This window comes from Sorex fumeus, unplaced genomic scaffold (genome assembly GCF_029834395.1).
Source record: "Sorex fumeus unplaced genomic scaffold, SorFum_2.1 ptg000008l, whole genome shotgun sequence".
Classification (NCBI taxonomy): Eukaryota; Metazoa; Chordata; class Mammalia; order Eulipotyphla; family Soricidae; genus Sorex; species Sorex fumeus.
In genome coordinates, this window is record NW_026606065.1 from 5,618,459 (window position 1) to 5,645,495 (window position 27,037).

The 27,037-nt window shown below is 43.0% G+C and overlaps 1 protein-coding gene across 1 annotated transcript in view; it reads right to left on the reverse strand.

Annotated features, from left to right (window-relative positions):
- The window catches only part of SH3BGRL2 (SH3 domain binding glutamate rich protein like 2), a 63,087-nt gene that overhangs the window by 9,177 nt on the left and 26,873 nt on the right, over window positions 1-27,037 (reverse strand). The window contains exon 2 of the mRNA XM_056109909.1: window positions 15,392-15,577. Coding sequence (XP_055965884.1) covers window positions 15,392-15,577 — 186 coding nt within the window. The remainder of the gene's footprint in view (window positions 1-15,391; window positions 15,578-27,037) is intronic.

Below are 27,037 nucleotides of genomic sequence, written 5' to 3' on the forward strand. Positions count from 1 at the left end.
GCATCTATAAATAAAAAAATTCTAATATACAGCAATCATGGGAATATAAACGTGGGACAAAGTTTAACAAGAAAGTAAACGGCCAAAAGCTAGGTATGTGGGAGACACACACACACAAGCCACCTCTGGCTCAGCTATATAATTGGAGGCATGGCCTCTCTGGTTCCTGATTGAACTGCTTAATGGCCATGATCCCAGAGACTCAGAAACAAATCTCGAAACCCAACGTCTTTTGGCAGAAATGCGTCCAGTCCCTGCAGTAGGTTACCGGTGCTGGGCCACTCCAGGTGGGAATAGGTTTTGTGCCTTGACCTGTTCCCCCTGGCGGCCCAGTGACCACCATCCTCCAGAGGCCACTGGACAGTCAAGTTTGGGCCCATAGTGACTAGACACGTAGGGCCTCACAGGATGGGGGTGGAGCCGTCCTGTCCTCCCCACCCCAAGGAGACCCCAAGTCATCACCCACGAACGGCCTCTCTGGCTCCTGATCAAGCAGCTTAACAGCCATGATCCAAGAGATTCAGAAACAAATCTCGAAACCCAGCGGCTTCTGGCAGAAATGCGTCTGGACCCTGCAGTAGGTTACTGTGGCCAGGCCACCCCAGGGGGGAAAGGGTGTTGTCCCTCCGCCTGCTCCCCCTACGTGGTTTGGTGGCCACCATCCTCCAGAGGCCGCCGAACAGTCAGGTTTGGGTCCTCAGTGACCAGACATGTGGGGACTCGTAGGATGGGGGTGGAGCTGGCCTATACCTCTCTGTCCCAATGAGATCCCGAGTCACTGCCCATGAACAGCCTTTTTGGCTCCTGATCAAGCTGCTTAATGGCCATGATCCCAGAGACTCAGGAGAAAATCTTGGAACCCAGCAGGTTTTGGCAAAAATCCCTCCAGATTTAAGTATTAAAATTTCAGAATTTCAAAATTGTGCGGCCACTACTGCAGCCACACGACATCATACGCTATTCATAACCAGAAATAGAAAACAAATTGCCTACTGTTGCCTTTTCAGCAGATCTGAGTGTTGGGGTAAAATCTCAAATAATGGTGGGTCTGGTGTCAAGATATTGAATGTGATCAAAATAGAGAGAGAGTAATGTGGAAATCATCTGCCCCACAGGTAGGGGGAGGGCGTGGGATGGGGGTAGACTGGGGTTGTTGGGGGTGGAGAATGGGCACTGGTGAAGGTATGGGTGTTTCATTGTACGACTGAGACTTATATCCGAAAGCTTTGTAACTGCTCTCACGGTGACTCAATAAATAAAATTATAAAAAAATGAAAAAATAAAAAAATAAAACCTGTAATAAGATTACAATGTAAAATGACAATAGAAATGAAGCTACAAAATGTTTCCCCCTCTCATTTACCAAACATATTCTAGCACTTAAACATGAAAAGCTGCTTCCTAGGGATATACACACAATACATGGCCGCACTTGCACACACACACACACACACACACACACACACACACCAAACAAAAACAGCATAGTCTCCCTGTGGCAGTGCAAATGCTTTATTCAGCCTTTGAAGTTTTCCACATTCTCTGATACTGGGTCTTCAGGGAGAATAAAAAGATCAAATAGAAGCTAAAGGAAACTACAGCCTCTAATACGCAGCTGTTCCTCAGACACTCCACCCTGCATCTCTTCCTACTCTCACAAGAAAAGTCATCATGGCTTTCTGCTTAGTATATTCTGCCACTTTCTTTTTGGACGTTTTCATCCGATACGACTTAATCTCTAAGCTGAAGTACAGCAGTACTAATACCTGATACAAGTCTCTTCCATAACTATGAATAAATGTTCCTAGAAGACAAGATCAGAGCCATTTTCAGACATTTACTTGCTACCAGGTGCCTTGCAAATCAGTACAATCTTCACTCTACACCACAGCCCACCAGGATGGAGTTGGGCTGCCAAGGTTTGACACTCAATAGGTGGGAGAGCTAAAATTTGGGCACATTCTAATTGATAATGAAATGGATGATTTTTATACTCAACGTTTCTAGTGCAAAAAGAAACCAAACCCAGGGCACCCCTATATGAGTCCTGAGCCAATGGCCATCACCAGTACTTTTGAAACTTAAGAGTTGTGATAGGTGCTCAGAGAAGATCAGGTGTCTCCACGGTATCTCCACGGTGTCTCCACGGTGCCGAAGAAGGGGCATACAGTGCTTGGCATCACATCCACCACCTCACGCATACAATGCCTATGTTCTGCCACTTGAGCTCTAACCCTGGTCCCCAGCTGGAATCTACAATAGTATTATACTGTGTCAATAAGAGTATCGACTTATGGTTTTGATGTACAGAGTTACACACTCTCATCACCACGGAAGTGCCCAAGACCCTCCACCACTGTGTCCCTGAGTCACTTCTACTTGGCTTTTTCCCACTCCCACTCAAGTAGTCCTCAACCCGCTTTCAGGGGAACCACAATTTTGTAGTCAAATGCCAAGGGCTTGCCATCACTCAATCCTAATGAAATTCTTATCTCTAACTCTGATCTCTCAGTGATCACAGAATTTTATGCACAAAGGGGCTCAACTACAATTCATGATCTTTCAGCTACCACACAAGATGAGTTTTTTAGGGAAATGGCACCAGTAATTACAGGGCTCTACCAAGACCATGGAGGACCTTTTTATTTATTTATTTTTTTTGTGTCCACTCAAGCTACCCGGCGATGCAGCACAGGGGTTACTCCTGGCTCATGCACTCAGGAATTACTCCTGGCGGTGCTCAGGGGACCATATGGGATGCTGGGAATTGAACCTGGGTCAGCCGCATGCAAGGCAAATGCCCTACGTGCTGTGTTATCGCTCCAGTCCCTCATGGAGGACTCTTAAGTTCCCTTGACTACTCAAAGCCTCACACAACCTCACACATCAATCAAGCCTTTTTCCTACATGTCTTTTTGCCCTAATCCAATACAGATTTCTGCAATAGCACCCCAAATTACCAGTTTTTTGATCAATGTAATCTACTTCCACCCAATTATTTTCAAGTGAGGACAGACGGATCTTTAAAAAAAAACCCACAAATTCCGTCATATTACCCTTTACTTCAGCTGGAGCAATAGCACAGCGGTAGGGCATTTGTCTTGCATGCGGCCAACCCGGGTTCAATTCCTCCATCTCTCTTGGAGAGCCTGGCAAGCTACTGAGAGTATCCTGCCCACATGGCAGAACCTGGCAAGCTCCTCGTGGTGTATTCGATATTCCAAAAAACAGTAACAGCAAGTCTCACAATGGAGACATTACTGGGGTCCGCTCAAGCAAATTGATGAACAACAGGAGGACAGTGCTACAGAGCTACCCTTCACTTAATCTTTTGGGATTCCCCATTGCTTACAATACAGATTAAAATTCTTAATGTGTCCAATAAAAGGGAGGTGGCAGAGTCTGGCTCGAACTTAGCCAGGAGACAGGAACTCATCACTTTCACCTGCACCATCCACTGTCTGGTTCACAAATTCCTGTCTGAGAAATGGAGCAGCAGATACACTCAGTTTTAGACATGATGCTTAGCAATTCTGAGTTATAGGACCTAATCAACTCTTATAACCATTTCACATGGTTTCTGGATTCTGTATCAGATATTACCAAAATTGTTAGCTGTGTCCAACTGTAAGGTTCAGCCTACATATGCCTGTTACTAGAGACAACTGCTTGAAAAGTCAAATCCTCTCTGGTTTCATGGAAGAGGAATGGGAAGAGATACTAAGAGAAAAAAAGACTGAGGCCTCATGACTTAGTAATCAACACACTAAACCTGTTCCTGAATTTTGTAAGGTCTTTATCCGTATCTACTTGAACAATCTCTGACAGTGGGTATTGCAGAAATGAAAAAAAAAAACAGTAACGTAGGGAAAATAATGAGAAACAATCCCTGACTTAGCATCTATAAATATAGTATGAATTTGATTTCAAGTGACTAAAAGACAAACATGAAGATATTATATGTGTGAATATCAACAGGGGAATTTTCAATGATATCAGTGTAATTAATTCAGGTTTCAGTGATTGTACTTAAAATGTTATCTGTAAAGTAATTACACACAATATCCTAAAATGACAAAACTAGAAGTAAGGTCAATTCTCACAAACAAATTTTACATATATAGAACATGAAATATATTACACACACGTGGCAATAGTATGTAAAAGAAACATTTCATTTATCCACACTGCTCCACAAGCTGTTCTTAAAATATTAGCTACCAAACTTCAGACCTCAGAATGGTAATATTTATGAAACTGTACTTGTACTATAAATCACGAATATTACTTTTAGTTTATGAATCTTTAACTCAATGCCATACCATTATAGCTAGAGAGTCTCTTATACAAATATTGAATTATCTTTCCATGGTTTTAAGAAACTGTCACTTAATGGAAATTGCTCCTTCCAAATTGCCAAATATAAAATAGTAATTAGCTTTAAAAACATGATAATTTAAAGAAAATCACTTCTAAACTCAATTATTAAAATAATACCTGACACACCAAGTTAGCAGTAACATTTGTCACGTGGATGAGTGAGTTGTGTTTACTAATTAATGACTTATGTGCACGTTTCAGGTAATTTCACACAGTAATATGTAAATCCTACTTCTACTAATTGGTTTTAAAGAACTGTGTAAAAATTTACTTTTTGATATTCAAAGACTCAGAGTGCTTTGATGAATCCCAAAGTGCAGACAGTTATTTTCTTTGTAATATTTAGGAAGGAAGCAGGTGATTTCTACTTTAAAATCTAGGAATCCATAATAGGTAACACCATTTTCATAGTAAAAAATTAGATAGTATAATGAGAAATAATTTAAAAGCAAATAAATAGCACAAGTACTAAAATAACTACTTATTAAGGTGTAAGTTCTTAATATTAGAACCTTGGGCATCTCATAGATCTGCTTTCCCAACAAATTCATTTCACTTACTAGACTTAAATTTTAAAACTGGGGGCCAGAGCGATAGTACAGCAGAGAGGGTATTTGCCTTGCATGAAACCGACCCAGGTTGGATTCCTGGCATCATCCCATTGGGTGCTCTAAGCACCACTAAGAGAGAATCCTGAGTGCAGCGCCAGGAATAACCCGAGTCTTCCTCAGTGTGGTCCAAAAACGACAACAAAATGGGGAGGGGGTACTGAAGAGACAGGCATGCAGGTGGGGCGCTTGCCTTGGATGCGGCCAACCTGAATTTGATCCCTGGTACTCCATAGGTCCCCTGAGCCTGAGACGTGTGATCCCTGAATGCAGAACCAAGAGTGACCCCTGAGCACCATGCTATGTGGCACCAAATTCGAAAGAAAAACGAAAGAGAAAATAGATTTTAAAACTTACAGTAGGACTTATAGTATAAATGGTTAAAAACATACTATTTTACTAACTGCATAATTCTTCATAAGCTTGTCACTTTCCTGACAAAGACTGAAGCCTTAGAGAATATGTCAGCAAACTGCTCTTCTTGGGCCATCAGCCTTCTCTAACCAAAAACACAGCAAGGCATTAATACCACCCTTAGAGAAGGTACACACACAAAGCATTGTTGAATTATTTTTATTTAGGTATCACAGTAAATAATATTAGTTAAGTCCTTGTTTCATAATGGCAGAGTCAATATACCAGTCTCTCCACCAGCAAGTAAAGCATCCTTACAAGACACCATTTTAGCACTAGTTTTATTACATTAAGGACAAAAGATGAAAAACTGGTCTCAGGAACCAGGAAGATAGTGTAGGGTGGAGGTCACCTAACTTGCATGTGTTCTTTGATCTTGAGCATCACCGCCGGGTATAGCCCTCCAGCCCACCCTCTCCCAAACACTGCTGGATAGCTGGGTATCAGACTACTGGTCCCCAAGCATCAGCGGAGTACCCTGGTGGTCCCCGGCATCGTGGGTTCTGAATACTTTGTCCTCAGGCCCCTACACAGACCTACCAGTCAACCAACCCGTGGGACCCCTAAACATCTCCTGGAAGACCCCTCTAAATTTTTCTATTTGTCTTCATTCTCCCTTACACCCACCCTCTGCCCCTCAAATTTTCTATTTTGATTAGTGCCAATTGCTTCATATGTATTGAATCTCTAGATATTTGTAAAACGGGACACTGTTACCAATGTAACACTGATCTAAAACGTGGCGACTGGAAGAATAAAGCAAACTGAACTGCTGTTAAAACGGAAAGAACTTCCATCACCTATACCTGTACTGGTGTTGAAATAAAAACCAACGTTTGAGACATTTATAAACTCCCGATAAAATCTACAACAGGTAGGGTTCACAATAGTCTCATTCTTCCGCAGAGCTTACTTAAGGACATTACGGGCACTCTGATCTGACCATTAAGTACTAGGAAAGCAAGGAGACAAAGACCTTAAAGTTCTTTGCCCTTTTAGTGTTCCCTGAGAGAACAGTGAAAGGCTTCAGCGGTCACTCTGAAAAGCTGCAAAGCTCCGCGTGCGAAGTCAATGACAATTAGGTGACAGACTCATATTATTTCTACACACCAAGGGCATGACCCAAACCGGAGGTTAAAGGGAACCGAAACAACATGTGACCTACACGGAAATGGTGGCAGCAATCAGCTCGAAATGAGCCAGAGCAAATCGGGTTTACTTAAAAGAAAAAAAAAATGTAAAGACAAGAGTTACTGCCACTGCTGCAGCTTAAAATAGGCGCAGGCTCCTAGAATTTTCCTTCCAGCCTGAGGGTAGCCTCTGAGCAGAATTTCTTGATTGAGTGCTTAAGGAAGGTTGTTGCTACATCCTGTTTGATGAAATCTCGAGACAGAAGGAAAACGGAGTTGGCAGTTCCATCCTGATGGGATATGTAAGATACAGTTGTCTGAAACAGCTTTATTCAGCAATTTTTATGCCAAATACAAAAAAAAAAAAAAAAGAAAAAAAAGAAAAAAATCCCCAAACCAAAAATGACTAACCTCAAAGCTGGGGATTTTTAAAATCCAAATGCATGTTGAATATTTCTGACCATTACTGATTCAGGCTTGGCTGAAGCAAATCATCTCTACAGAAGTACCAACTGCAAATGGAGACAACGTGTTCACTCAACACAGAACAGGGAACCTGCAATCAGGTTTTAAGGAATGCCTGGGATATGTAAACAGATGCAACCAGACTGACAGTGAAAAACAAGCAGAGGGACACCACCATCCAAAATAACAGAAAATTCTTGCTCGCTCCCTGGAAGCCTCAATACAGTGCAACAAGGGAAGGGCCCCAGGAGCAGAAGCAGGCAGCCATGGGGCCACCAGCAAGGGGACCACAAGCCTCTGAGAGGCGGCATATGTGGTTCTTTCTGCAGCATCCACAAGGCTCTCAGAGGAATGCTGATCGTCTACCTGCCATATGCCTGAAACACAAGATTCCATACTTGACAGAGAAAAGGAAGAATGATCCTGTAAGGACACGTGTGAATCTTGCTCCCCGACGACGGCTCTTCTTCCAGCAAGCCCTGAGAAGCACCAGCCTTCCTGCATGCTCCTGCACACCCATACTTAACCTACGCAGCCCTTCCAGCTAAGCTGGCAGTCTTGCACTAGTCAGGAGAAAACACATGCCAGGGGCTGCAACGATAGCACAGCGGGTAGGGCGTTTGTCTTGCATGCGGCCGACCCAGGTTCGATTCCCAGCATCCCAAATGGTCCCCTGAGCACCGCCAGAAGTAATTTCTGAGTGCAAAGCCAGGAGTATCCCCTGTGTATTGCCAGGTATGACCCAAAAGGTGGAAAAAAAAACCAACCAAGCCAGGAACCCAACAAAGATGGAAATTAACAACCAAAACTGACCCCCAAAGAACAGTGATGTAATTCATCAAACATAAGAATATGTATTTTTTAAAGTGCTTTGGGGGCAGAGATATAGTACAGGGTTGTTAAGGCAATTTCCTTGTACAGGACAGACCCTGATTTGATCCCTGAACACAGATTCAGGAGTAAGCCCTGAGCACCATGTAGCCTCAAAGATTCTCCTCACCCACAAATTTATTTTAACATTTTTAAAAAATTTATTTATTGAATCACCATGAGAAAAGTTACAAAGCTTTCAGGTTTAAGTCTCGGTCATACAATGATCAAACACCCATCCCTTCACCAATGCAAATTTTCCACCACCAAGAACCCCAATATACCCCCCTTCCCACTCCTCCCAATGCCTGTGAGGCAGATGATTTCCACTTAACTCTCTACTTTGATTACATTCATTATTTTGACAAAAGATGCACATTATTATTGGTAATTTCCCCCCAACAATCAGAACTGCTGGAAAGGCATGTGAAATAATTTGTTTTCTATTGCTGGTTATGAAGACCATATGATGTCACGTGGCCACAATAGCAGCCACGCGATTTTGGATTTCTGATATTTTACTAATCAAGTCTGGAGGGATTTCTGCCAAAAGCCGGATAGTTACGAGATTGGTTTGTGTGCCTTTGGGGCCATGGCCATCTGGAGAGCCGCTCGTGGAGGGGATAACTCTGGCCTCGGCAGGGAAGGAAGGACATGCCGGTTCCACCCCCATCCCATGAGGCTACAGTTGCCCCATAACCGACGGCTCATACCTGACTATCCAATATTAACTTTTTTTTTTAATAATGTAGGAGTACTGCTATTTATTCAGCTATTGATGAAACTGATTGAATTGGACATGAGCTTCAAGCTTTTAACATTCTTGAAGAGACTAAAGAAGAAACTGTTTCCACATAACAAAAGTAAGTCACCAATTTAAAGGCACAAATAGAAGAAACAGGAGGCCAGAGCAATAGCACAAAGGGTAAGGCCTTGCCTTGCACAAGGTGGACCTGAGTTTGAGTCTCGAATCCCATATAGTCCCTGAAACCTGCCAGGAGTGATTCCTAAGCATAAAGCCAGAAGTTGCCATACCACAAGAAAGACAAAACAAGAAAGAAAAGTGAGAAAAAACAAGAAAGAAAAAAAGTTACTCTTTGGCAGTGCGCTCAAAATCTTCAAGTCAAAGAGATGCTCTGTGCAGATGGGCATCTTTTTCTATAGAACTGAGCATCTCTGAATACGATAAAATGCACCCCTGGTTTTACCAAAAAGAAATAAGAAAATCATCTTGTTATAAATTTTTACTAGTTTTAATTTCACCGGGTGACTTTTTCTTGACCACAAACTTTTTTAGGGCCACCAGCAATAATCCTTTATGTCTTGTTTGCAGTATAACCCAAAATATTACAATATAATCTATTTTTTGTTATTTGATAGGAATCTAAGAACAGGAGAAAAAAGGAATAGCTTAAAGTGAAAATTCACTTCCTAAAACAACACTGATTTTAAATGCAATCTTCAGAATAGCTTGCAAATAAGGGGTATTGCTTTAAATGACTGGAAACAAACTAAACAGTCCACAGTAGGAGAATGATGAACTTACATTATAATAAATGACCCGGGAAATACTATTCACCCTCTAGAAAACAGGTTTATAATGACATCGAAACTCTTTTCATTACAGAACAAATAAGGGCACAAGCAGTGTTTATGAATATAGACTGCCCTGGAGCACTGCACTGTCTTCCTGTTGTTCATCGATTTGCTCAAGTGGGCACCAGTAATGTCTCACAACAAATTGTGAAACTTGTTGTTACTGTGCTTGGCATATCGAATACATCACGGGTAGCTTGGCCATGCTTTGCCGTGCGGGCGAGATACTCTCGGTAGCTTGCCGGGCTCTCCAAGAGGGATGGAGGAATCAAACCCGGGTAGGCTGCATGCAAGGCAAACGCCTTACCCATTGTGCTATCGCTCCAGCCCATGAATATACACAATGATCAAAAATGTGATTTTAAAAAAATTTTAAATCTACTTATGAGAAAAGAATACATGAACAGATGAAATGTTTACAGTCTGATTTGAAAAGCAAAGTGAGTGGCTTCCCCCCTCTTTATTTCCCATTTCCATTATTCAAATTTCTCTCTAGTACGACATTTATTTTAATTTTGGGGAAATGAGTAACTGAGAAAATGTCCAGGTTTAACCTCAGCAATGACCAGCCACGCCTCTGCCTGGCCCCATCTCCCTGGACACTTACTGCCGCCTGAAATCGATCATGCATTTCTGCATCATTCTCTTAATGTTAATATTCTGGGGTAGGGAATACTGACTACATGCCAGAGCTTCATTAAGATAGGCACATGTCCTAATAACCAGAAAATTCCAGTGCTAAGGAGAAAAAAGACTTCCAAGTAGCTTAGCAGCTGTTGGTAGAAACCTCACATTCCTCCCTTATCCGGTGTAAAATAAAATATTAAGTGCTGGAGATGTGGCTCAGTGGTAGAGCACATCCTTGGCACGGGCGGACCATCGGTTTGATACCTGGCACATCAAAAATAAACAATAAAGGACATTTCTAACCAATTTTAGAAGAAAGGAGAATCTTGATGATTCACTTGTAATGTGGCCCATGTCCAACAGATTATGCAAGCAGACAGGACCACCCATAAATTATCACTGGGTTCCCCAGAGGGGCTAAATGAAGTGATGGGGCTAGTGAGCTCTCTTGTGCCTTTGCTTTCACTTAGGTAGAATATACTTGCATCCTGTAAGAGTAGGCGCTCTTCCTAATAGCCAGAACCAACTAGGAAGTGGGTGCAGACACCGATGGCCCTGTCCACTGTCACTGCCACAAAAGCACCAGCACGGCTCTTGCGTTTATATATTTATCCAACACTGTGAGGGATAATAAATACAGAAACAACAAAATCTCAAGCCTGCTGATCAGAAAACTTTCCATAGGAGTCAGAGAGGTACTACAGTGGGTAGGACTTTTGTCTTGCATGCGGTATATATATACCCAGGTTGTCCCTGGTCCCCAAAGTCTGCCATAAGTGATCCCTGTGCTCAGAGTCGAGTACAGCTGAGTGTAGCCCAAAAGCCAAAAAAAAAAAAAAAATCTTTTCATAGACTCTGAAATCTTTTCATAGACTCTGAAAGACAAAAGTAGAAAGCAAATAGAGATTTACAAAGGATAAAAGGGGTGAAAATAAAAGAATTCATTTGTTTTTAAAATATCACTTGCAATCCTTTGGTCACAGAGCTCTGGAAGACTCCTGCATTTCTGACGACAGGAGCCAGAACTGCAACGTAATTCCAGGAGTCCTAGGGAATGGTGAGAAGCATTAAAGAAAAGAGGAGGTTCAAATCTCTCAGCGTCAGCAGAAGCAGCTTTAGCCAGAGAAAAGCTGCAGGCATTAGCAACTGGGAGAGTGGAGAGAGCAGCCGCAGGCACAGGGAGACGTAGGAAAACTGACAGAAGCGCTGGCTGGATCCCACGGGGGACCTCAGCCCCCAGAAGGAGCTAGAAGGTGCACTGTCAACACACACAGCTTCCAGGAGGCTACAGACATAGAAACACTAATATGGAGAGTGGACCAGAAACACAGGCGACTCTTGTCTCATCTCACCAGCCCGCAACTCCAGGAGTCAGGTGGCAGTACCAAAGCAAGACACTGAGGGCCCTTCCCAGGGAAACACCATTGCCCGAGAAAGACTCTACTATCAATATCTGCTAAGGAAATATTGACCAGCCACCAACCCGGAAACCCACTGGGAAGCAATCCTATAAACAGATCTAGGTGAACACAAAGCTTCCCTTTATGGGGGCTGGGGTCAGCAGAGTTCAGGAGCCTGGGGACCATTCCTAGCAATACTTGGGAGCAAGACTTGGTCGGTGGTGCCACACCTGATGGTCAGGTGCTTGGGATAAACAATGTAGTGCTGCTGGGACCCAGGGATGCTTAGGGACCCCAAGGCAATACTCAGCAGTGCTAGGAGGGCCTTGGGTCACACAAGCAAGGCATGTGCTTCACTGCTTTGAACTGGTTTCCCAGCCCCATGCACTTGCCTCTTGTGTTCCAGCATCTCATTCTCCTTCCTGCATGAAGGAGGGCAATAAAGACCATCTGAGAACATCCCACCACACTCAAGAATAAACAAAATAAAACCAGTGCACACATGGACAATCACGATCACGATCATCCTGTTGTTCGTCGATTGCCTCGAGCAGGCACCAGTAATGTCTCCTTCATCCTAGCCCTGAGATTCTAAAAAGTGCCACATTCGAGGCTCTTTCAGGGTTAGGAGAATGAGACCCATCATTGTTACTGGTATTTGGCATATTGAGTACGCCACGGGGAGTTTGCCAGACTCTGCCGTGTGGGCAGGTTACATTCGGTGGCCTGCCAGGTTGTCCAAAGCAAGAACGAGATAATAAGATGTCACGCAGCCACAAATGCGGCCGTGCACTTCCGGGAGCTGGGTTTTATAGTCTCTGGTTCTTGGACGTTGATGGGATGGACAATACTGGTAACAAAACTTTAAAAGAAATTATACTGAATATCTCCACTAAACTAAGGTATTGTGCTCATATCATTTTAAAAACAGCACTCTTAAAAAGTAAGAAAAGAGAAAGATGGCTAAAAGTTACTGTCACTGTCCTCCCGTTGTTCATCAATTCGCTCGAGTGGGTCCAGGAACATTGTGAAACTTGTTACTGTGTTTGGCATACTGAATACGTCATGGGTAGCTTGCCAGGCTTTGCCATGCGGGTAAGATACTCTCAGTAGCTTGCCAGGCTCTCTGAGAGGGGAGGAGGAATCGAACTCAGGTTGGCCATGTCGGCCATGTGCAAGGCAAATGCCCTATCCACTGTGTTAATTAAAGATAAATAAGTTATAGACATATTACAGAAATGGGAATAAAAAGAAGCTTGACAGTATAATTACGAGATATGGTAAAGGTAAAGGTAAAGGCCATCCCATTGATCGTCGATTTCAGTAACGTCTCCATTGGAGACTTTGTTGTTACTGTGTTTGGCATATCGAATACTCTCGGTAGCTTGCCGGGCTCTCCGAGAGGGGCGATATGAATATCAGAAAATCAGTGTAAAAAGTCTCAATATCCAAACTGATAAGGCAATTCAGAGAAACAGAATAGGAAAAAAATCAGGGAGAAATAACACAAGAACATATTTACTAATTCAACCATTTCATTCTTAGATTAAATTTCATTCTTAGTACTCAGGACAATAAATGAAAAGTAGCTAATATCATAATTATTACCAGAACTCTGGGACACAGGCTTTAGCAACTCACACAGAAAATAAAAACTGACATGGCATGTAAAAAAAAAAAAAACAGAGAAAATGGTAGCACTATAACCAGACAATGAAGAACAAGCACCAGGAGTTCTTTCAAACCCAGAATTTTATGCCCATCTGAACCACCCTTTGGGGTCAGAATTAAAGTCCTTCTCATACCAGCAAAGTGGGAGAGAAAGAAAACTGCTGAATGTTTTTTAAGGTTTGGGGCATGATTTGACTATCAGCGTTACTCTATTTTGAACTGTCTGGCCTCCAATCATTTCATATCGCGTCATTTAGTCACAGTTTGGGAGTCTAAGTCAGATATGCCAGTAGAAACTTGGCTTTCTTAGACTTTAAGAAACTTGATATGGAAAGTTATAGAGCCCATGGAATCCGGTGTCATTAATGAACTTAAAGTAAAGCCAATTAATATTTTTGGAACCATAGAGATAATACAAGGGTTAGCTTTCCTGTCTTGCATGCAGGTGACCCTGATTTAGTCTTCTGGAATGACATATGGTCCACTGAGCACCGCCAGGAGTGATACCCAAGCAGAGAGCCAGAAGTATGCCCTAAGCTCCATCTGGTGTGACCCAAAAATTAAAAAAAGAGATATTTTCAGATCCTTTTAAAAGATTACGATTATTTAAGAAAAACGTTTTGGGGCTAAGCATCCTCCACCCAGATCCTCCAAATTCCAGTAGGCGGGGTCACACCCACCAACTGGCCCCGTGGCGCCTTGTAATCCCATCAACGGCCAAGACTCAGAGACTATAAAACCCAGCTCCCGGAAGTGACATCTTATTATCTCCTTCTTACTTTGGACAAACTGGGAGGCTACCGAATGTAGCCTGCCCACACGGCAGAGTCTGGCAAACTCCCCGTGGCGTCCCCAATATGCCAAATACCAGTAACAATGATGGGTCTCATTCTCCTAAAGACCCTTGAATATAATCTCAGGGCTAGGATGAAGGAGACGTTACTGGGGCCTGCTCGAGGCAATCGATGAATAATAGACACAGAGTAGGTTTGCCACAAACTTCCCTCAGCGAAATATTATGCCATGGTATTAAAAAGCTGCACAAAGATAAGCATTATCCCTTGTCTCTCTGAGACAAATGGGGCTCAAAGAGATACATGGTTTCCCAAAGATGTCCTGGTCAAGATGAGTTAGCTTTGGGACTCTATTTCACCAGGTCTCGTGCCATGTCCAGGATCCTCAGGGTATGGATATAAGAACTTCAGGTACAAGTCTCCATGTCCCAGGGTCGCATTCTCCTTTCCAAACATGAAGAAGGGCAACTGCTTCCTTTCAATCTCCCAGAAACACTCTTTCACCTTCCTCTGCCCTGATGGCAGCTCAATTACTTCATTCAGTTCAGCCTCCTCGACATTCTGTTTTCCTTCCTCTACAGATCATCCTTAAAGAACGGTAGCACAAAATAAATAGGACAGAGTCAAAGCAATAGGCAAGCTCTGACTTACTCATAAAAAAAAAGACGTTTCTTCATTTTTTTTTAAGTGAGGAGGAAAATAAATAGACAGGAGATTTTGCCTTCTCAGATGCTTCATAAGCAAGAAGGCACCTAATGTATTTTAGATGTTTCCATAAATGATCCATCTGGCTCATTACCATCTTAAAAAGTAAAACTCTAGGGCTGAGGAAAGGGCTCTAGTGATACAGCACATGCCCAGCAGGAGCAAGGCACTGAATCCAATTCTAAACACTGCATGCCCCACCTTGAACGCTGCTGGCGGTGGCCTTGAGCCACATCTGGCCCTGGTGGCAGGGAGTGGCCGCTGGCTTCCCAAGCACCACAGTATGGCCTCTTGGGTGGGTAGGGAGAAACCCTGGTCTACAATGATCAGCTTTTATTATTACAGGAACCAATACTCAAAAACAGCAACGAACCCTTCTAGTCTGTCCCCCAAATGTACTGATAATGAAAACAATGCTTTAAAAGTCAGAGCACAATAAAATTATCCATATAATTTCCCTTCCCATCCCTTTTCCCAGGTGCACACACACACACACACACACACACACACACAGAGAGAGAGAGAGAGAGAGAGAGAGAGAGGCACTCACAACTATACACAGTACATGACCTTGAACTCATCTCCCCTTCAACTTCACCCTCCACCAACGTGGAGACTGACAAAGTAGTCATGGGCTGCAAGAGTCACAGAAAAAGTCCTAACCCCTTTCTAGGCGATTCTCCGGTTTCATAACACACAGGCGTCACGCGAAAAACAATCTAGCTACTCACTCCACAGTAGCGGTCGCCGTTGAATATCTGTGGAGGAAGAGGGTTCCCCTGAGCAGGCTTCTTCTCGGCAGGGATGTTTTTGTACATCCACTGCCTCTGCTCCTCAGACATGGTGATGTCCACCTCTTCAAATTCTATCTTGTTGGCTTCCAGAAATCTAACCACATCCTGCTGTTTCTTCTTTATCTAGAGAGAAAAGAAACACATCAGGAGAAATACTTCATTTCATTTTATTTTTAAAAATGGTATTCATTTATTTATTGCGTCACCCCCGAGATAGAGTTACAAAGGGGTTCTTGGTCAGGTTTCAGCCCTCGTGTTCCAACACCCATCCCTCCACCAGTGTGCAGTTCCCACCATCGATGTCCTCAGTTTCCCTCCCCCAACCCTTCCCTCATGTTTGTCCCTTTAGCTACTTTCAGCACTCAGTTCTTATCCAGAGTGATCATTTCCAGCTACCTTTGTCATAGTGGACCCTTCTCTATCCTCACTGAGCAATGCTCATTTTTCAATAATGGGGAACGATTTCAAGCTGAAGTGGATTTGATTTTCACTGCAGGAGGTAACGCCACAAAGCGGAGATCCACACAGCCCCACAGCAGGCTCCAGTCACCGGTGTTAGCAGAGGCCTAAGCAAATCCCGAGACGGCGACCGCTTCACCCTGACGCCCCAGAACTGGGGGTATGGCTCAGAATACCAGGAAGGAATAGAATAGGTGAGAGGAATAGAATAGGTTCGAAGGAATAGAATCGGTTAGAGATTCAGTGAGCTCTCGGCGGATCAGTCTCCTCCGAGACACAGTTCCAGGAAGTTGACGTTTACCGTCATAACATTTGATGCCTGTGCCCCAAACCATCGAGAAAACCATGTCCAGCCTTCTGAGATGTGAACATCAACATTTCATTGATTCTGGGGAGCAGCAGCTCATTCTGCTAAGTCTCCTCTTTCAGGTACTCCAGTAGCCACTGCCGTGAAAGCGTCCTTTCTATCAATTCACAAGAGAATAATATTCTCCACTTCTAAGTTGAGCATCAACAGTGAGCACCACTGCTTCCAACTCTTGCTTAACCCTTTGCCTTTGCCTCCCCTTTGCCTCCCTCAGCTCTTATACATTTCCTTTCCTTCCCCAGTCACTAGGGGTCAGGTGTGCTCTGAAGAGCTGTCAATGCCTCTGGACCTTTTTGAAATTTCAGTCCTTTCTTGATTCCAGGCTTGGTAGTAAACTAATTTGGATGAGGTGACAATACGTAGAGCCTTAGACGAGGTAGATCTTAAATACACACAACAAAGTCAGTCTGTTTTTTCTACATGTCTAAAAAAAAATCTGCAGAAAACACTTAAATGGTGGGACTAAAGAGAGAGCACACAGACTAAGGCACTTGCCTTGCAGGCAGTCAACACAACCAGGTTTTGTTCCCCGGCACCCAGATGGTCCCCCAGGAACTGCCAGGAATGATCACTGAGTGCAGAGGCAGGAGGAAGCCCTGAACGGCCGGCGGTTGTGGCCATGCCACCCTCCTCTCCCTGCAACTTAAACGGTGCATTTTATAATGGCCAAGAATCCCTGTAATAAATCAAGCAGCCAGATGGACCTCTTGTCACAAGAAAATAAAATGTTTGAAGAATGCTCTCGAATTCCCTGTTCTCCCTGTTTCTGCTGCCCCCGCAGCCTGATTTATCTCTCTGAGGTGAAAATCTGTTAATGCTTAAAGATACTCTAATCACTGGGCTGAAGAAGGCAAAGTAAATAACAAGAGGGCATGCAGAAAGAAATGAAAGAACGTCTTTAAAGTCGCTGTTAGAAAATGAGAGGATTACTGGCTGCGTGCTTTAAATTCTAATTAGTAGTGAGGTACTCTTGAATAATGTCACTTTTTATTTCTAAGAGTGACTACTCCCCCTTCCCACTGCTATACAATTTTAGAAATATAGTCACATTTAAAAAAAAAAAAAACTTCAGTTTAAAAAAAACAACAAGCAAGCATCCATCTCTCTTAAAGTCCCCTTGACAACTCCACAAGGCTGGTTTATTGTTGGCTGAAAGCTGTCATTCATTTGATCACAGTCCTCAGACAGCTTGTCATTCTCCTATTTCGGTTCTGCTTTCGTGTGTGGGTCCCCCCTGCCCTTGGAAGAATACAACTCAGCATAGCACCATGTCCTCCAGGACCCAGTTCCAGGTGCTTCCACTTCATGATGTAACGCTCCTTTGTTTGAAAATTGTCAAGCAAAAATAAATAAATAAATAAACAAACAAACAAACAAACAGTTACCTACAGTCCTACCAACCAATCACTGAAAAAATGCAAGTCAGTGCATGAATCTGGCTGTTATGTTCATTTGTGTAGCTCAATATTATCTAGCATATTTCCAATACTCGTAAGAGTGATCTGAAATACGAAGGGAAATTTGGGGGTAGCTGGTAAAAATGTCACAGCAGGTAGCTACAAAAGGCCTCAGAGAGTGGGGCTGGAGTGATAGCACAGCAGGTAGGGCGTTTGCCTTGCACGAGGCCAACCTGGGTTTGATTCCGAGCATCCCATATGGTCCCCTGAGCGCTGCCAGGAGTAACTCCTGAGTGCAGAGCCAGGAGTAACCTCTGTGCATTGCCAGGTGTGACCCAAAAAAAGCAAAAAAAAAAAAAAAAAAAGGCCTCAGAGAGAAAGTGAACTTTGAACCAACCAGAAACCAGTTTGGCAAACTCTCCGCGAAGGACAGCTGGTAAACACCTGGGTATTCGAACCACTTTTATTACTCTTTTTGTGGCAATTCCCAATGCATCTTTTCCCATGTGATGTGTGTACATATCATATATACTACGACATAAAGTGAAAGTACCTAAAAATTGTACCTACATGGTCTTTATAATTCAGGGAATTACAGGTATACAGCTTCTGCATTTTCCCAACCCTTGGCCAGCTCCTATCCCCCACCACCCCCCTGAAGCATTTTTTGCTGAACTCTAGTCCTCTACAGCTCAACTGGTCTTTATTTTCACAGAACTACACTCAGTAAGGGTTAGAGCGATAGCACAGCGGGTAGGGCGTTTGCCTTGCACGCAGCAAACCTGCCGACCCCGAGTTCAATTCCTTCACCTTCAATTCCTCCATCCCTCTCGGAGAGTCCAGCAAGCTACCGAGAGTATCTCACCCACACGGCAAAGCCTGGCAAGCTCCACCTGACGTATTCGATATGCCAAACGCAGTAACAACAAGTCTCACAATGTTACTGGGCCTGTTCGAGCAAATCGCTGAACAACGGGAGGACAGTGCTACGGTGCGGTGCTACACTCAGTAAGAAGAGCTGCACCTTGCCCTTTACTCAACAGCACAGCAGACCATGAATGTTTCTATCCCACAATATAATATTTTCAAAACCAGTAATTTTAATATCTGCTTGAAAATTCCATCATGTAGATGAAAAATCAACTACTAACCTGGTATTAGATATTCAGCTTACTTATCAAGTTTCGGCATTAAAAATTCACATAATGAGTATCTTTATTTGGCATTCCTTGCTTCTCAACACTGACTGAGCCTTATGAATGACACCAGGTCAAATGGCAGTGACATTTTCCAGACCCCTGAAGAATCCAGGCGGAGCCATTTTTCAACAAGACCTCATCAATTCACATTCCTATTAGCTATGTTTGAAAGTATTCTTGACCTAGTATCTTCCCTTTTCATAGCCAATTGTAAGAAAAGAATAGAAAGTTTATCGTAGAATTTTGAAATTAAGATTTAAATATTGAAATTAATATAACATTAAGTTAATAAGGAGGAAATGCTGGTTAAAATTCTTGTGCAACTGGGGAAGTGAGAACTTGGCGAAGAAAGAATAAGAGTTTTCGTTCTCTACCTATGTAAACTTTTAGGACAGTATAAACGTTCTCTCTACTCAGAAGATTAAGTAGAAGGAAATTCTTCTGAGAAAGAGACCTTCCCACAGAGAAGCTTCAGGCTGGGGAGAGCCCTAAAGACCTGGTGTTTTAGGTAAATCAAGTTTCCCCAAGAGAAGAGCAGGACTTGAAGTACTTTGTGACCCGCTGCTCTCCTCCTTTCCTCCCGTTATAAGCCCAAAAAGATTATAAAAGAGAATACTTGAAAGGAGCTAAGGCTGTATTTTTAAAAATGAACTAATATTACAGCAAACTATCCAAATAAACCAAGGGGAGAAATTAAACTCAGAAAAGGAAGTTTTCAAGTGGTTATTTGTGATATTAGCACCAGGAAGGAAGATGAGTCACAGCAACATGGGTTGTTTTTTTAAGGCTGTTTTTAAGAAGTCCTGAAGTGTATGTGGACTGGGAGAACTGTGGTGGGTCAGGCTTGAGAGTTGGGGGTGCAGGTCGGCTTGGGAGGCAGGGACTGGAGAGAAGGCACCTGCCTGACAGGCAGGTCCAGGTAACAGAAAGGTTTCCCATGTGGCGTGGGGAAGCTGCCAAGGGCACTTCATCTGCTGGCGGGAACCCAGAGCTCAGTAACAATAACATACAGTCATTTCCGTGACACAAAGAGCTTTATTCTCCCTACACTTGCGTTGTTCTGAAACAAAATGTACGATCAATTTGGAGAGGCAGTGAAAGACACCAGAAGTAAGTCTGGGAGCAAAAATCACTATCTTCGCCCATGACCGTTGAGTTGTAAGTAGCAGTAAGTTGTAAGTAGACATTATTTCTTGTCTTTTTAAAAAAAAACCAAAATCACTAAAATGCCATGGCAGATAATGCTATATACCCACTAGCCATTCTCCCTTTCGTAATACCAGAAACCCAGTTTGGTTGAGGAAAGTCACTCAGCTCTATCTACACACTTGTTCAACGGCTCAGCAACTAGGGGTGATCAGATGACAAGAGTTCAGGCCAATGAGTTCTAAGGCAGCTGCTCCTTGGGAAGCTTCCATTTGAAAAGTGGAAAAAACAAAGACGAAAATGTTAAGCTTTGTTCCTTCCTTCTCACTTGCGGAAATACCACTGTCGGGCCTGGAGGTAGAGGACCATTTTCCCAATTGAAAAAGAGACACCGTGTGCTAAAGGCAAAGGGAAGGATGGGAGCAGGGTCCTTCAGGACATCTTACAGCTGCCAGGCCAGTCCTGCGCAGCAGACCCCTCACCTGTAGCAGAGAAATAAATCGCTAAGTGGCTAAGCCGCTCTTCATCAAGTTCCCTAAGCCTGCATCCAAATGCACTGCTACTGGGTAAAATTCTTAATTAAACTACTTAAGATGCCTTCAGGAATATTGTAGCACAGCGGATGGAAAACAAAAGCTATTACTGTACAGCAGAGCTTAGAAATAAAAGCCATAAGACAGAAATTTAACCTAACTGAAGTATTTGTCACTCAGTAAACTGATGAATTTTCATTATTTTCTTCATGAAACAACCAAGTCACTGGACGATATGTACAAAAAGCTTTGGTACAAAAAAGAATGGGAGTTGAATTTTGCCTTGCCATTCAAACATAGACCATGAACCTCATGGTGTTTCACTAATAGAAAATTAATTAATTAATAAAAAAAACATAGATCATGACCCATTACCCAGAGCAACTGAAAGAGCAGACACTGGCAAATTGCTCCAGCTAGATCACCTATAAACAAATTATAACCCACAGGTTAAACCTGAGCCCACTAACTTGTTCCATACACTCTACAACCAAAAACTGCCTTCTTAAACAGCTGGAAAAATGAAAACAATAAAAGTATTTGTATATAAAAATTATATGTAGCACAAATTTCAGTGTACATAAATAAGATGTTAAAAGTCAATTACTCCCATCTATATACACCTTAGCTACTGGCTGTCCTGGGTCTACAGAGGCACTGAAAATAGCTGCAGAAAAACAGGCAATGAATGTGGTTCTAATGCCCAGGTATTTACCAGCTGTCCTTCACAGAAAGTCTGCCAAACTGGTTTCTGGTTGATTCAAAGTTCACTTTCTCAGTGAGGTCTTTCGTAACTGCCTGTTTGGACATTTTGACCAGCTACCCCCAAATTTCCCTCCAACATTTAAGTTAGCACTCTGCACGTGAAATCTGCCTTTTACCTATTTCTCTGACCACGTCCCACTCCTGAAAGTCCACAAAGATCATGTCTGCAGTTTTGTTCTAAGCTGTAGGGCTTAGCACGTCTGGCACAAAACAGACGCCTTATAAACTTCTGTTAATGAACAGACAGGCTTTTCGTAAGTGGAAGGCCTAGCTTAACACAGAGTTTCCCTCCCAACCCCCCAGCATTCCCACGAAGATTGAGATACTTCAGCACCACCTCCTCAGAGTCCTCTCTAACCATCTCCTCGAAGATCCTTCATAAATGCATTTATCACTCTCTGCTTTCTTGTTTCTAGGTCCCCCTCTCCCAAGCCTGGAAATTCTGCATGCGCAGGATCTAATATGCAGGACGTAGGTCCTTAGTAAATACTAACTGGATGACTGATTAAGAATCACCAGCCCCCAGATGAACAACGACGATTTCTAGGAGATTAGAATTCTATGGTTTAAACTCGTCTGGTAATTTATTAACAAATGGAACTGAAGCTCAATCGTACAGGAACACGTACACCCAAGTTGACAGTATTTCCCAGTACCGTAAAGATACAGGAACTTTAAAAGCAGCGTGTCTAGAATGCTATACCTAACTAGAGTCTAAATAATTCAGAAGAATCTTCTGAACCCAACGATGAAAAAGGTTTTGCTTTTAACATTAACGACAGTGGAGAAGATAGTTGTTTGTGATTGGTTTGTTTAAATAATTCCTAGTGTCACTCAATTTGAAAAATTCCAAGTGACCTTTTCCCCAAATATTTCTATTAAATTATTCCGAGTTCGATTCCTCCGCCCCTCTCGGAGAGCCCGGCAAGCTACCGAGAGTATCTCGCCTGCACGGCAGAGCCTGGCAAGCTCCCTGTGACATATTCGATATGCCAGACACAGTAACAACAAAGTCTCCAATGGAGACGTTACTGGGCCCGCTCGAGCAAATTGATGAACAACGGGAGGACGTGACCATGTGAAAAAAACAAAACCCTATGTTACACCCAATTAGTACCATAGGATTCTAGCACCCTAAAGTACTTCCTCCAAATATCTCCTACGGCTCTGAAGCAGGAAACTCGGGCAACGCAGAATGCTTCCCGGGAGCCCACTTAGCCACAGCACAAATGCTATCATCAGGCTGTGCCCCTCTAATCGGGCCTGCCACACACACACAACAAATCACCACTCTCCTAACAGTGTATTGAATTGTTACCTCCAAGGTGATGGGACGATACCTCCAAGGTGGGCTCTGGGAAGCAATCTGATTATGAGAGCAGACACAGCACAGGGAGATGCGCTTTAAAAAAGACCCCACACTCCCTGACCTTCAAGCATGTGAGGACACACAAGTTGGGGCTGCCATGCAGAAGAGGACTGAATCCTCCCCCAGGCTGCCCTTCCTCCTCCACCCCCATCTTGGTTTTTGCAGCCTGCAGAACCCTGAGACGCACACATTTCTGTGGCTGCAAGCCACAGTGGCGTTTTCAACTCCAGACCCCCATAGGACATGGATCTACTGAGGACCCCAATGGCTGCACCAGAATCCCGGCTGCCCCAGTCCACAGGTGCCTGGATGATACGCTATCTCGGCAGGCACTGCTGAGTCTGAGAGATGGGTGAGCTCTCAAGGCCCCGGTGGAACACTTAGTGACGATGCCAAAGTATCCTACCGACTTGAGCAATCGCTAGGCCCTGGGTCTGAGGACTAGGTAAATAAATGACAACGCACTGGACTCTGATAGACTCCCTACTGGGCGCCAGTGACTTCTAAGTAAACTTGCAAACCCCACCCTTTCTTCTGGGAGGATCCATTCTGCCCCAGAGGCTGCCAGGTGACTGATGTAATTACACAGTCCCTGCCAAATCTCACCCATCGACTTCCAGACATGTCTAGTCACATTTGAATTCCAGAATGTACACAGCTGATGCTGCACCCTGAGACCTCTGGAGCCACTGTTCATCGAGAGGACAACTGATTTGAGTAACGGAGATTTGTTGTTTATGTGTTTAATTGAGATGTAATGAGAGCCTCTGTGGGAGAAGAAGTTTAAAGACAAATGAGGCCCGGAAGGAAAACTGGAGCAGATGGCAGTATAATATTTCAGAGTTAGTCCTGGTTTTACTCCTGACCCTGGCAGTTCAGAAGCCTTGGGAAATTGCATGGCTTCTCTTTCTGCCTCAGTTTCCAAGTCTAGGAAATGCACCTAGTATCTTTTTTTTTTTCCCCATAGTTCATGGGAAAAATAACTAAGCAAAAAGCTACTAGTAATAGGAAACCTACACAACTCTTTCATTCGTTCAAACATATTAGCTTTTCTCTCTTTGTCTGAGATACGGGCTTCTATGAAAAAATACAAAGTGATTTCTGGGTACTTTAAGACTCAGTTTTAAAGCAACTGTTCTTCATTTTACCTCTTTTCACGCTTCAGATATGCACTCGTCTTTTTTCCTGACCTAAGGTAAACGTAAAGCTTACTTAGGGCCCTTTATATAGCTCAAATGGAAAAGGCCAAAACTAAGCCGAGAAAAGAGAAAAGATTTTCCGCTGACTTGAAAAATTTACAAGATGCCAGCAACACTCCAGGAACTAAGGAGAGTGCTTCAAAGGTATCTGATTTTGTAAAACTTCACTTATGGACCTTTATCCATAAGTGCATTAGCGTAAAGAGGATGCAAATATCATAAAGTTTTGTGGCAGCCTAAAGGACTCTCTTGCATTGCCCGGGAAAACTATCACTCCCGTTTTTGCAGTCAGCCCTGTGGCCAGGACAGTCTCGTCAGCCAGAGAAGGGGACCTGAAGGATGAAACCCAGTCCAAAGAGAGAAGCTCTCAGGCAAGGTTGGCTGCCTTAATGAAGAAGGATAAAGATGGTATCTGTCCTTCCTCCAGCCTGGAGCTCTAGACCCTAGGTGTGAGGATTAAAGATGCTAGACTTCCTTTCCAGGTTCAGGAAAGGCCAAGACTCCCGGGAACAAAGGCTTTATTAAGCTCAACCTCCACACTGCCAGGGCAGACCAAAAACACTTCTACTCACTAAGCTGGCATTAGCCAGGTCCTCCCCTGCTTACAGATCAACATGTTCTAAACACTCACCAATACGCAGCACCATGAGGGAGACAGGCCAGGGTATCAAATACAACAAGTCATCTGCTGATACTCTTAACAGCGTTTAACTAAGCATGAGATTGCACAGAAAGGACTGTCTCTGGTTTCTGTTTCTTTATCTTACTAGAAAGCAAATACCAGTTACCTAGCCAAAGATAACAATGAAAGAGACTCTTGGAAGAGATTGAAACTCGAGTTTTAAAGAATCAGAGTATCAGAAAGATGGATTATGAGAAACAGCAAAATTTTTGAAAGAACCATTATTACAGGTTAAATGTAAGAGAACAATTTTTACAAATTGTAGTTTTTTTATTTTTGTATCATTAGCAGAGTCCCTGGTACCCACCAGACACTCAATATGTTTGAATTAAACACATTATTGGATTTAAATAAATACTACCATATTTTCTTTTTTTTTATATACGAGTCAACTTCTGGCATTTTCTTAGCCTACTTCCATTGTTTTCTTTTGTCATGCTTAAAATGTTAAATCATCTTTTTCATTAATTTTTTTTTTTAAATCTAGCTGGAGAGACAGCCTAGTGGGTCGAGAATACTTTCTCCCTCTCCATTTTTTTTTAAATAAATTAAAGAAAAAACAAATCTCATTATGCTAATGCAACTATCTTTCCCATTATCTTCCAAGGTTTCAACATTAGAAATATACTGAACACAGCTGCCATAACAAACACCTGTTTCAAGGTGGGAAGTTTCAGCTGTGTTACATGCATTTTCCAGGGCGATAAAGACAGCTTAATGGGCAAAGCACATGACTGCAAAGTACGGGAACAGCAGCAGCCTCCACGTGTGCCAGGTCTGGCCCCAAACAAGCAAGCAAACAAAAATGAGTAGTTTCTGCTTCTTCACAGCTACATTTGTGCCTGCATGAATTCTAACGTTTGGCCACTGAAGACAACACAGAATCCCACAATGTCAACAATCATTTCTATGAAAAGATAAACAAAATTTGCATTTCAAGCATTTCTGACCTTAAAACTGATCTCACTCATCTGTGTAATTTAGAGACAAAAGGAAATTGTCCCCAGGGAGCTGGAGCGATAGGACAACTGGTAGGGTGTTTGCCTTGCATGCGGCCAACCCAGGTTCAATTCCCAGCATCCCACATGGTCCCCGAAGCACCACCAGGAGTAATTCTTAAGTGCAGAGCCAGGAGTAACCCCTGAGCATCGCCGAGTGTGACCCAAAAAAGCAAAAAAATTAAAAAAAAAAAAAAAGGAAATAGAGGATACTGAACGATGATAAACAAACCCTTGACCTTGGATTACAAAACTTGGATTCCCCTACAACATGGGAAGAGGAGTGAAAGGGATAAAAATCTCAGTGGAAGTGACATAAGAATGGGGTGAAAGGTCATGAGCACTGTGATGGGATGGTGTCTAGTAACTTGACACTATTTAACACTATTGTAACTGTACTCCCTAAACTATAATTTAAAAAATAACATAAAATGAAACTTAAAAACACACAAAACACTGGCTCTTTAACAAGGGCCAATCTCATAGTTCTGAAGCTCTTCTGGAAATGTGTGATTAGATGTTCCATATCCTTCAACTGTAACTGATGAAACAACACAAAGCCTGTTGTCAGTCTATCCGTTCACCTCTTCCTAACTTCCCTAGAACTGCCTACAAGTTTCAAACCTGTTTCTATTAAGAAAATCAAAATCTTCATCCACAGGCCCAAATAACCTGCGACACATTTTAAGACTAGTCCCTGATGCTCAGTTTGGCAGCCCTGAAATGTAGACAGAAGATGATGAGGTCAATCTGGCCACAGCAGGCTTAACCTTGAGGTCAGTTCACTGGACTTTTCCCCCGATGATCAACTCACTGTGCTAATACAACCCAGAACACTGCTAACAGTGCCAGTGGCTGGACATGGCTTCTTCTGGGCCTTCTTGACTCTTCTAGGCTCTAATCCTTGAGTAGATATAGAGTTGGGGCAGGGGGGACCGGATCAATTTCTTTTTCTATCAAAGTTTTAGGGGCCTCACTAGTGAAAAGCATCACACACTTAAGTTCAAAGGATGGAGGTGGAAGTTAAATGATAGAAAGCCACCACAGCTGTGCATTGTCTGTCAAAAGAAAACACGTGGGTCACTATTATCATTGTACTTTTAGTCTAAGGTCACAACCGTAGGCCCGTGGTTCTATTCACTGGCAAGTGTACCCATGGTGGACCCAGTAAATGTCCACAGACATTTGCTTCGTTTTCTTCATTTATCAATCCACACTTATGTTCATTTCACTAGGACACTTTGAGGGCTCTGCGGGTGTGAGGCACTGTGTTACATTTAGTTTGGGTACACACCTACCTCTGTCTTAGTTCAGCTTGCCTATACAAGACTGATAAATAATAGGGCATTGATATCCAAGCACTGACAGTGTCCCTACTATAAAATTTGATCTAAAACATGCGGGATCTGGGGCTAGAGTAATAGTACAGCAAATACGGTACTTGCCTTACACATGACCAACTGGTATTT